At 51.5% G+C, this 12,124-nt stretch overlaps 1 protein-coding gene across 6 annotated transcripts in view; it reads right to left on the bottom strand.

Moving 5' to 3' along the window:
- Positions 1-591: 591 nt before the first annotated feature.
- KIAA0232 (KIAA0232 ortholog) overlaps positions 592-12,124 on the bottom strand; it is an 83,003-nt gene continuing 71,470 nt past the window's right edge. For 4 of the 6 annotated variants that reach the window (XM_074350669.1, XM_074350666.1, XM_074350673.1 and 1 more), the window contains 3 exons: positions 9,680-9,788; positions 5,101-5,198; positions 592-3,044 (listed from right to left, as the gene is read on the bottom strand). In XM_074350669.1, the coding sequence (XP_074206770.1) occupies positions 2,865-3,044; positions 5,101-5,198; positions 9,680-9,788 (387 nt within the window). In that variant the 3' untranslated portion in view covers positions 592-2,864. The remainder of the gene's footprint in view (positions 3,045-5,100; positions 5,199-9,679; positions 9,789-12,124) is intronic. The other 2 variants (XM_074350674.1, XM_074350684.1) reach the window with 1 other exon arrangement.

The following is a 12,124-nucleotide window of genomic DNA, read 5'->3' as shown; positions in this document are numbered from 1 at the left end:
ATGCTAAAAAATCATGTAGATCGTTACTAACGTAAAAGATGTCTGAGTAAAAGCCTATTTCTGAAGCTACACAAGAGCGAGTACACTGCAACCCTTTAATATCCATTTCTCTCTCCATTCACGTATACACTCAGCTGTCTAGAAGGGTGTTCTGTACAAACGTCAGAAGCCGCCACCTTAGGGTGAGGGAGGGACTGATGGAGTTCCCTTTACACTCTTTAATACCACGCTGATTTCTTTCTTACAATGTACATTGATCATGTCAACATAAATACACAGATTTTTTTCCCCCAGAACAAAAAAACTAAGCTTTGTCTATCACCCAGGGACAAAAATGTTGTGTTCCTTGCAAGATTCAGGTGGTGGTTCGTGGGGCAGGGAGAGGTGGACTCGTGTCTCAGCAGGCCCCTCCACTGTCCCCTCCAGCACAGGGCATGCTAGCGCTCCCAGCACCACCTGTAAGAGGCACTAAACAGCCCCCACCCGGAGTGGTGTGACGCAGGCATGTTCTCTCCTCTGCGGACACGTAATTGAAAGGAGGCTGGGGTTCTTTACAAAAGAACCTTTGCTGTGATAAATGAAGACAACCACTTGCTTTTTAAATTTTTATTTGGTGTTAACTCCACAAGAAAACAAAAAAAATCAGTTACTCTGGTGTACGTGAAATCAGAACAATACAACCACGGGGAAAAAAATCTCAGCCCAGGAATGGAAAACTGATGCTTCAGTGCTACGGATATGCAATGCGCTTCATACCACAGTGCGTTTCAGCGTTTTGCCAACTTTTTCAAAAATGCTTTTCTTTGTAATCATCCATTAACAAAACTAAAAACCGCACGTTCACCTCTGTCGCTGAAAGCCTCTGGGCTTCAGCCACTCAGCTACGAAAACAAATAAATACATAATCTGTTACCCACCTTGCCCATTTATACTCCATTCCCATTCCCCCGTGGAAGGTGCAAGGTCTTCCCACCAGCGGGGAAGGAAGTCTGCACCCTGACCACCTGGAGCCCTTTCCTGATAAAAAGCAGCTGTCCAAAACCAACCGAGCTCAAGGTTGTGTCTGAAATATATGTATTTGGTCTCTGCTACATAAGTAACGATTTCTAAAATGATCGTCACCGTAGTGATTTTAGGAATTTACAACTTCCAACTCTTTTTTGCCTTTGCTGTTAAATTATATTTCAGTGCAGATGCTAATCAATTTTTAGGAAGCTCTGGAGAAAGAAAAATACATAAAACCTTATAAAGTCTGTAAATAAATAACAGCAACATAAAACCTTACACACGCACACACACAAACCCACTTTAAAGTGTCAAAGACGTGCTGTAAAAAAAAAACCACCCGACCTGCGGCGTGCCCGAGCCCAACGGCCCCACGGGCCCCACAGCGAGGCCCTCACAGCCCTGGAGGGAGCTCTCTGTGTCGTCAGGTAAGAGAAAAGCAACAAAACCCAATGCTTGAAGCAAATCGCGCTTCTCAGCCAGTTCTGCTCCCGGCTACTACATTCTGTGCTTACTGCCTGCCAACGTTAGCGGTGAAGCCGGCTCGTCTGTGGCAGACTTCTCTGCCGCTCCTGATGCCGCAGACATGCTAAACTGATTCCACACATTTTTTTTTTAAACAATGAGTTGGTTAAAAAAAGAAAACAACTTTGAATGTTTAGGTTTTGCAACTATTGCTCCTTCTAACTCCAACCTGTTGCACAGAGGTGTAAAAGCTCAAGGAGGTGATCGTCACAATGGACAGGACTGGACGAGACGGACCGACCCCCGGGATTCCCCAGTGCAGCGGGGAGGCGGGTCCCATGAAGCAGTCACACAGGTATGGGAGAAATCAGTACTCTGCCCCCTGACCCACCACACACTGAACTTGCTCGAACATTCTCTCAAACACAGAATGAGATCTAAGCTACACTAAGTCACAGCCACAAGAGCAGCTAGCTGTCGCAGCCAAGGTTTCTTTGGGGTGATGAGGCGGCCTTTATTGCATGCCAAACATTTACAATTTCAAGTTCTGGGGGCTTCAATTCAATGTTGGTCACCAGAAAAACCATAATTTGCAATTAAGGTCCTCACCAAGTTTTGTTAAGACTCACCACGAATAACCCTGAACAGTGTTTTGGTGTAAGTGTAACTTTCACATAAGAACAGGGTGGGGTGCACTCGCACCCCACGTGGCCCCATGTGCCAGCCCATACGCCAACTCCTTGGCTGCTTCAGGTAGCCAGAAAGTCACAAACCATGGTATTTTCCATGATATTCTAGAGGGAAATCCTAAGAGAGAAAACACAGTATTTTGTAAGTCTCTAAAAGCACACCCTCGTGGTTTCTATTCCAAATGTACAGGAGATTTTACTGAATGAAGACGGGGACGAGTCCCCGTGCTGCCCTTTCGCCTTCCGAAAGGCACTGATCCACTGCAGGGTAAGTATTCACATCCCAGTTCTTAGAGGACAAAGCCTAAATGTCCCAAAGCTCAAGTCTCTGAATAGCAGAAGTGGTTGCTGACACTGCGATGCTAAGAAGGTAACAGTGATGTGGCTGCAGCTGGAAGGGAAGGAGCTGCAGCTGAGATGCAAGAGGCAGCGGCACTTAAGACGAGCACATGCACACCCATTCTTGGTTTGACAACACAATCTAGTCTATTTCAAATAGCCAAGAATTTAACAGCTTGGAAAAAAAATCTTCAACAGGATAGCTGTCCTCAACTCTAAAAGAAGCAAGAAGAGAAAGCTAATTACTGATCTGAGCCAGTTAAGTGAAGAAGAAACCTAAGTTGTTGTTTAGATTAACAGGCCTCACAAAAGGGAAATTACCCCTCACATAGCGATTTTAAAAATAATTTGTACTACTCTGCAGGTTTAGAGATGAGTTCGAGAAAAGAGGTCCTCTTCGCTGGGGTCCACCCACTCGCCTCCGCCTTCCGAGCCCGTGTCCTCCGAGTTGGAGCTGGCGCTGGAGTACATCTTTCTGCGGAAGCCGTTTGATTTTGCTCCAGAATTTCTCTCTCCTGTACACCTTGCTTCATAAACAGAAGACACCTAAGATTAAGAATAATTTTCAACATATCAAAAGTCAGATAATTTTCCAGAAGGGCTGTGCAAGATACTCTTTTACATACAGAGATTAAGTAGCAAATTGCTGACGTTTTCCTGTGGAGAGTTACAAAAATATGAAGATCTTCCTGTTTCAAAGCAAAACAAACAAGCTTTTCTCCCTGATCCATAAAGGATCCCAAACCCTGATCCTTTGTGTTCAGCCCCTTGGACAGAACGTCAGCTACATCAGGGCTGGACAGAGACAAGTTTCTGAGCACCCACCAGAGGCCAGGCTGCAGCTGGCACGACCTCCACTGAGAGGATGACTGCCCGCCGGGGGCTCCCATTCTGAGGGAGACGACGGGGGAAAACGACAAGCAAGCCAAGGGCACACATCATCCCGCTGCCAGACGAGCTGGGGGCATGGCAGACACACAAGAGAGGCTAGGGAGGTGGCTCTTCTGAGGAGAGGTCCCCCCTCGCCAGAACAGCCAGAGCTGGCCTGGGACCTGGGGCTGTGCCTCTGAACTGGGGGCCTGTCAGTCTCTGCTACCTTCCAGGGAAACTTCTGGTTGGGCGGGACTGTAGCCCACACACCAGATGGTCAGCATCCCTGGCCCCAGGACGCGAAATGCAAGCGGCAGTCCTGCCCCAGTCATAACACCTAGTAATGCTTCTCTCTCCCTCGGAGTGACTAGCACGTCTGCCCCCACCCCACCCCCGTCATAGTGAGCAGCACCCCCACTTACAGCAACTAGCAACACTGCCAGGTCACAGTGGCTAGCTAGCTACATCCCCCGAGCGGAGTAACCAGCACTGATCCCATTTCCACGTGGTAGCACCGTCCCTGGCTGAGCCCCAGGAAGGAGCACAGAAAGACAGGTGCGCTACCGGGGGGGGGGGGGAGGTACAATGGCGGAAGGACAGCAAAGCCAGGGGTGGGAGCAGAATTGGTGCCCAGCTCAGGTCTGCACTTGGTTCTGAGTCTTCATGGGCCTTTAGCTTTCTCTTCTGCAGAATGGAGGTGACAGCCCCTACCTCCTGGGGTGGCTGTGAGACTAGATGAGGCAATGCCTGGGAGGTCATCTGCCTTGTGGTGCAGGGAGAAGACCGGGGAGGGACAAGTGGCCACAGGAGACCCAGGAAAAGCCAGGGCAACCGTGTGGAGGGGGAGGTGGTGCCAGGGAGCAATGGAGGTGGGAGAAATGGAGGATTTGGGATGGTCAAGGGGTGGTCAGGATGATGGGCAGACAGACTGTGTGTGGAAGGTGAGAACAAGAGGAACAAAGAGTGAGTTCTAGGCACAGGGGCTGAAGCTGGAAGGTGGAACAGGGCACTAGTCACGAGATGGGAAGACTGGCTGGGGAGGCCCCACACATCTGCCTCGACGGGTTACGTCTGACAGGTCCGTGGACACCAGCAGCACAGGATGCTGTGGGAGAAGTTCCTCCCAGGACTCCAGCTGACACTGACAATCACACTGAGAAGAAAAAGACGTTTCCTTAGGTTCGTTCACCTGCCTGCCTAACTGGGCGAGGTCTGGGCCTAGACTAACCAGGCACAGGCCCTGCACCTCCCTCAGGGAGCTCACAGGCCTGGGGCGGGAGTGGGGATGCTGGGCCTGAGTGCAGCCAGATGCCACGGGGCCACGACCAGAGCTCTGCTCCGGGAGCAGCAGGGGGCACGAGGGGCTGGGTCTGTCCCACGGAGGCCGGGAGAGGCAGGAGTCGGCGCACCAGAGGGCTCCCTCGTGGTGTGTTCTGAAAGATGAAAAGGGTGCCCACCTAAGGATTTTAGGGGTAGTGACAGGCTCAGATGTGCACTGAGAAGCTCCCTCTGGCAGCAGTGTGATGGACTGGAAGGGGAGAGGGACATGACCTGGGAAGCCTTGGCAGTAGGAGGTGACGCAGACCTGAGCACAGGGCCGCACAGGAGAGGGCCCGTCCACAGAGCGTGGTGATGGGGAGGGGCAGTCACAGGACTCCCAGGTCTCAGCCTGAGTGACAAGGGGGGGTGGCCATTTATAAGTTAGTAATAAGGAGGAGGACAGTCCACTTACCCTATTAAAATCTAACAGACGCTCTTCATTACTGGGTATTTCTTTAACATCTGGATATTCTTCTATACCATTCTCTCCCTTGGCATTTGTATAACATTCTTAATCATTGTGAATGGAGAAGGGAAAAGAGGGAAAGGAGGGGAAATTTCATTAAGACACAGTTATGAAACACACATTCTTGTTTCATTTTTCACTGAAAAGTCAGATCAGTTAGGTCTACAACCCGCTGGAGACCTTAAGTAGTCACTAAAAGCGGACATGGTCGGGTCAGCCCGCCAGGCGTGTGCAAGGGACATGCTGGGCCAGTCTAGAACTCTTCCAACAGACTGTTAATGGAGTTAAAAAAATGTAGGCCAGCAAAACATACACTCTTGTTACCCAACCATGAGACGTTCACTCAACAAATACACACTCACACCCGTGAGCGACGGGCCCCGGGAGCTCGGGACAGGAAGAGCGCAGGGTCCGAGCTCTCAAGCGTGAGCGCCGTGGGGAGGGAGACAGACGACGCACCAGGCATGTGTTCACAGGACGGATGAACGAGGGGTTTCAGGCGGGAGGAGGGCAATGAGGAAACAAACAGGGCAACATCCGTCCTGTTCTTCCTCGACTCAGCAGCACAGCAAACCATCCGTGGAACAGGGGGAGAAGGGGGCTAGTCGTCTGACTGAGTCAGCGGCCCACAGGATGGGATGGGCTGTAAACTGGACTTAGAAGGAATCAAATCGTTCAGTCTAAGGTCTCTCAACCCTGGTTTCACATTCAGATCAGCGGGGGAGCCTTCAGGGAAGTCTGGAAGCCCAGGCCAACGCCTGACACCGACTGCATTGGTCTAGGGCAGGGGGTCTGGGGATCAGCATTTTTTGAAAAGCTCCCAGGTGACTCCGAGACGCAGCCAGGGCTGAGACGCTCCCATTTTCGCCCAGATCAGCCCCACTCCCCTCAAGGGGTCACTACAGAAAAGGCAGCCGAGTGGAAGCGCCCTGACGTCCCTGTGTGCCAGGCCTCTGCCGCACAGCTGGAGAAGGCCCGCCCCCGGAGGGTCCCGGCAGCGGCAGGGCCGGCTCCGTGACTGTGGGCCCTCCTCCCACTGGGGTGCCGCCTGGGCCAAAGGGAAGGTCACCTGGGCCCTGCCTGCCTTCCCACCAACATGTACCCTCCATGACCTCTAGTTCTCATGGCCCTAGGCCCTCAAACTTCCTAGTTTAGGGTCATTAAAAAAAATCCAGGCTCTGGGATTAGACACATGTTAGCCGATTCCTGCTGGCACTACATACTTGTGATGTAAGTTGGGCCAAATTACTGGCCCTCTTGGAGCCCCAGTTCCCTCGTCTCTGTAACAGGGTTCCCATTTGCCCTCACAGATTTCTGTGCAGGTTAAGAGATGAGGTGTGTGCAGCCTCAAGTACAAGGCGGGCACACTCGGTAACATCTTCCACAGCTGCTAGCCTTGGGCTTGGGGCCCGTCCGCTGCAGGACAGTGGGGGAGGACGCCCTGCACTGTGATGAGGCGGGTGACCCCGTGCATCCGTTCTGGGCCACCACCTTTCCCTGGCTGGCCCACCAAGCTCTGATCCACCGGACGCCGCACCACATCTGGTGACCACTAGTACTCGGTGGGGCAGACAACGACTTCCTTGACTAGGATATGCTCACAGATGGGGTGGGACACCCCCAGCCCCCTTCTTCTCCTCCTGCTTTAGGAAAAGGGGGTCTGCGGCGCCACAGGTGTCGGGGCTTTCACGACCCTCAGGTGGACAGCTCTCACGTTCCCGGCGTGACTAGGTGCCATGCCTGTTCTAGGCACTTTGGTCTTCACAGCCCTCCTTTAAGGAGGCATTATTTTTGGCCTCTTCCTTACTAACACAGACAACGGAGACACAGAAAGGTCTGGTCACTGCCCAAGGCCTAGCATCGGGTAGCGGAAGCACTTGATTCCAGTTCAGTTTCATCTCCTGAGCACTTAACTGTGATCGATACCGTTTTCCTACGGGGCTCTCTCTTTAAGACTAAAATAACACAAACACAACGAGCCTTCCAAACATTTCGAATCCAGCGTACGAACTCTGGAGCTGGGAGCTCAGGACGGGCCTGCCGTGGCGCACGTCTGCAGGGCCTGCGTGGTCTGGCTCTGCCGCCTGGCTGCCCTTGCTGCCCCTGCCCTTCGGCACCAATCAGCTTTGCCAGGCACCCTGGGGCCACACCAAGGGCACCCCTGGTCCTGCCCCAGCTGGTGCTCCTGCCAGCACCTCTCCCTGCAGGTAGCCCCAGCTGTCAAGTGGCTTGTGCCCTGATTCCTCAGGTCCCTGCTCAGACATCACCTCATCAGGACGGTGGGGACGAGGTCTGTGTGCCTCTGCGTTCCCAGCGCCTAGGACAGCGCCCAGCACAAGGTAAGCGTGCCAGAAATACTTGCTGAATGGGTGTGTGTGTGGACACACAGCGAGGTGGGCAGTGGCTGGGCTTTCGTGCTGGAGGGACTCCCACACTGCTCTGGGGCCGGGCCAAACGGCCTCACTAAAAAAAAAAGGGAACAATCCTCCTCCTCCTCCCCCCCAGGGAGGCTGGGGGCTTCCCAGGTGAAGCCATGACTCAGAGCAGCACAGGTGTGGTATTAATCATGAGCAATGTCAGAAGCTTCTGGAGCGGGGACCAGAGTCGGCAGTCACGTCTGCTGAGTGGGTGAGCGGCCACCTGCTCTCCGGGTTAACCTCCTCCTGAGACTACACGCGCCCCTACCCCACAGGCTGAAAGAATGATGCTCCATGACGTCACTGCAAGGCGACTGTGCAGGGGTTTAGCCCACAGTCGTGAGGTAAAGGTCACTCAAAAGCCGGGTTACCGTCATTCACCACTGAGAGTTTCTTTACACTCCACTGCACAGCTGGCTTTAAAAAGCACCTCGTATTAACAACCATTACAGTGCCCACCGACGGGCTGCACAGACAGCCCCGACCTAGAGCTAAGGGCTGGAAGGGAGCCCTCACTAGTGACAGAAAACCGGCCTCACGCTGCCAGGACAGCCTGCGACACGGTAATGAAGCATGAACTGGGCACCCAGCGGAGACAGCTGCTGGAGAGAGCAAAGCTTCTGGACCACGAGAAGCCAGCCTGGACTCAAGGCTGAGCTTAATAGCTAAATGCCTGATTCTGGGCAAATCCCTAAACCTGAGACTCAGCCTCCTCATCTGAAACAGCAGTGACATCTCCCAAGTGTTTTGTGGGTTGTATAAAACATTGAGAGCACCTTGTAAGTAATGAAGAAGCAACCCAAGTGTTAGCTATTGGTAGAGCAACAGGCCTTTAATAAATGCTGTTTAGTAAACAAAGACGTTAATAAAGAAGATTCTGCTCTGTACTCTCCTCATGACCCAGCCAAGCTTTGGGGAGGAGGAAGGCAGGGTTTGGGGAGCCATTTCTGTGCCCACAGAACAAGCAAACAATCCCAGCCTCCCTCCTGCCACCCTGTCAGCTGAGGGAAGCCAGGCTGGAAGGAAGGCCAGCAAGGCGTCTGGGACCTGGGGCGGCGCAAGGGCGCTCTGGGCAGGAGGGCCGCCACCAGCCCCAGGTTAACTCTAATGAGCTGAGGAGACGCACACAGGTGAACGTGCAGATAGTAACAAGCGGTTAGCTGCCCTCAGGGTCTGACCCAGGACACTAACAAATACACCCCGCAGCTGACAGAAGCCCGGGACCAGTGGTCCGTGCACTCGGCCTCCCGAACCGACCGCTCAGGTTGCCTCCTTCGTCCCACTTGGCCCAAAACTTCAGATCAAAGTTTTTTATAGCTTCTGGGTATGTCTACCTGGGAGGCTCACAGACTAAACCTGCTACTGTCCCCGGGCCCTCTCTAACTGGCCTCCCCAAACCCCCTCCTGCTGTTCACTCCTCACAGAAAGGCATTCACCAAACTCTGGCACCCTCTGCAAAACCTCTCGAAGCTGTTCTGTGCTCTCCATCCCCAAAGGGGCTCTAGTCCAGGCCTTCCTCCCGTCCCGCCTAGATCACGGCAAGGGCCTGAGGACCCCAGCAGGCGCCCTTCAGTTTCCCTCGCCCTTCCCCACTCCACTCTGTTGCTAGGATTGTTTTAAGACACACATCTGCCACGACACCTCCAGTTGAGATCTCTTCTGTGGTCTCTTCTCCTGCCTGTCTAGCTCCACCTCACTCAGCACAACCCCGAGCCCTAACCAGATCCGCTCGCCCCCCGCCGGCCTTTCCTGTCTCGCTACAACCCGGTTGGGCCCAAAGGGCCCCTGCTCCCTGCCAGCCTGTGCTTGGGCTGTTCTTCTCAGGGGGACCCCGATCCCCACCTCCCCACCTGGGCAGCTTCCTGCCTAATTGCGCTGAGTGTGTGGGGCCTGTGTGTCCAGGCCCCTCCCCACCTCAGGCTGTGGTGAGTGTCAGAGCAGGGTCCAGTCCTCAGTCATCTGTGTCCCCAGTGCCTGACAAACTCCAGCTGCACAGAAGTCTCCTGGTAAATGTTTCTTGGACTGAGATTCACAGCTGAAGAATTTACCGCTCTTAACGACCAGACAGCTGAGTGAACGAATGAGCGACCCAATACAGGCCTCCTTACCTTCACACTCTGACGCAGGAAAAAGAGGAGAGTACAAGGCTTTTTCCCACCAGGTCTGTTTTTCTTGACTTGTATTCATTCCTTGTACATCAGTGTTCAATACAGGCAACTGTTTAGGTTAAACCAAATACAGAAAAAGTTTACAAACTTTCAAAACAAAGAAAAAAAATTCAAGCTTTATTACCTATGGATTACAAACCCAGGACTTTTAAATTGTTGGGTTTTTTTTTTTTTTTTTTACTGTTCTAGACAAGGTGAATAAAAAAGCCAAAGTGTTCACAGCCTATAAAGGAAGTTTCTCTTAAGACGCTCTTACATTGGAAATGAAACAAAAAAAATCTTTCTAAAAAATGCAACAAAACTCTGTAAGAGAGGCAAAAACGTACAGGAAATACACTCAGGTAAAGCAAATTCCTGGATTTTGGAAGTGCAGAGAGAGAACGGGGTAGCGCAAAGCCTCCACTAGTGTGAGGGGCCCTAGAGAAACAGGGAGGCCCCTCTGCTCCTTCACACACTCAAGCAGGAGGGAGTCAAAGAGAAAATGGAACAGAAGGAAGTAACTCTATAAGTGAGTTAACAACCTCATGTCTTTTACAGCAGAATTATCTGCTTCGGTGAGAACCAGAAGGAAGCTGAGACTAAAACCAAATAATAAAGCTGACAGTAACTCAAATTCAAAACAGGAAACAGACATTGAAATGAGAGGAGGGCAGGACTCCTGAGAGCAGGAGACCCCATACTCCGAACATGACCATGGCCCTGGCAGCGTGGAAGGCACTCACGTCTGGAAGGGAGACCCAAGTTCGAACGGAGGCTCCATCCTTTATTGGCTGAGCTCCCAAATCCCAGCTGGACCTCACCCACCTGCCTGGGCAGTGAGGATGAGATGCAATGTGGCTAGTGTCCCTCATGATCAAGGAGTGTCCTCATGAGTGGTCATTAGAAGATGTGGCCCTCTGCGGCCATCACAGGTAAACCCTGGTTTGCTGGGGGCTGGGGCAACCTCTGCACGTTCCCTCCGCGCTGTGCCTGATGCCAGGCCCTCCCAGGGTAAGGCCTGGCATGGGCATCTCTGTACCTCCCACAGCCCCTCTGTCTCAGCAAGTGTCTGCTCAGTCAGCGGCCAGGACCTGTCAACAGCCTGCATCTTTATTGTTCTACAAGACATTTCATTATGTGTTCAAGTTTAAAACCTGAACTATCTTAGCAACTAATGATCTTCAATTCTCTAATAGGATTTTGTTATCTCTTAAAGATAAAGTACTTTTTATTAAAATTTTTTTGATTCAGTAATTTTTTTATTACTTAACTAAATGGGAAATGCACTTCAAATTTTCATTTTCACTTAACTTTTCAGACACACTCCTAAATTAAAAACCGAAGGAGAACTGTACTATCTACCCAGAGTGGTCAGTTAACTTTCACCATTTTCTCCTGCGGATTATTCTAACAATAAAAATTAGTAGTTATTAGACAAATAGGTACCAAGGCCAACAGCGCCGAAAAGGCCAGGCTTAATGCAAATAAAGCCAGCAATATGCAAGGTCTGCAGTTAATTCAAGGTGATTACTGCATTCGGCACGTAATTCACAGCACCGTGAAACCATCCTGGAAAGGCCTTGCACTCTCTTCCAAGGCAGACCTATTCTGTGGGAAGATTACGTAGTCTGCTCAAGGTGAGTAAGGACGTCGCCTGGACAGAACTCTGTCCATCATCCCCAAGGCAATACTGAGGAGAGATGGATTTGAGGGTAACAAGTTCTTACTTGAGAAAGAAAATGTCTGGGGGCAAGCTGTGGAAGGACCAGAGCTTTATTCACATGAGTGTAATGAGATTGCTTATCTTTTAATTCTTTAAAAAAAAAAAACCCCAAAATCCGGGGGGTGTAATTAGGTTTATTTAGTTATTTTTTAATGGAGGTACTGGAGACTGAACCAGGACCTCATGCATGCTAGGCATGCTCTCTACCACTGAGCTATATCCTCCTCCCTTAATCCTCTCGAGACTGTGAGAATGGGGTAAAGGGTAAGAAAAAGGAGAGAACTCATCAGGATGGACAGGACATGGTGGGACAAGCAGGCTGGAAGGGTCAGGGTTCAGCCGGGGGGCTGGGTCAGCATGAACAGGAGGAGGTCAGATCCAAGCAGAACAAGGCGGTGAGCTTCTGCAGAGCAGGGGCCAGGTCTTATTTACCTTTGCACCTCCAGAAACAGGGCCCAGAACAAAGCACATGCTCAGTGTCTGCCAGCCTTAAGAAGAGGTTCCACCTGTCGAAGTCCCTGATCACTGAGCACACCTCTGTCTCCCTCTCTCTCCTGCTCACACCGTCCGATCACGCCAGCTTCTGGCACAGTTTTAAGATCTGAGTGTCAATTCCAATGGCAGGGACTGACTGACCCTGTTTTACGCTACACTGAATACGGAGTCAATGAATATACATTATT

This window comes from Camelus bactrianus, chromosome 2 (genome assembly GCF_048773025.1).
Source record: "Camelus bactrianus isolate YW-2024 breed Bactrian camel chromosome 2, ASM4877302v1, whole genome shotgun sequence".
Classification (NCBI taxonomy): domain Eukaryota; kingdom Metazoa; phylum Chordata; class Mammalia; order Artiodactyla; family Camelidae; genus Camelus; species Camelus bactrianus.
The sequence above is the reverse complement of the archived record's forward strand: the minus strand, read 5'-3'. Positions and strand labels throughout refer to the sequence as shown.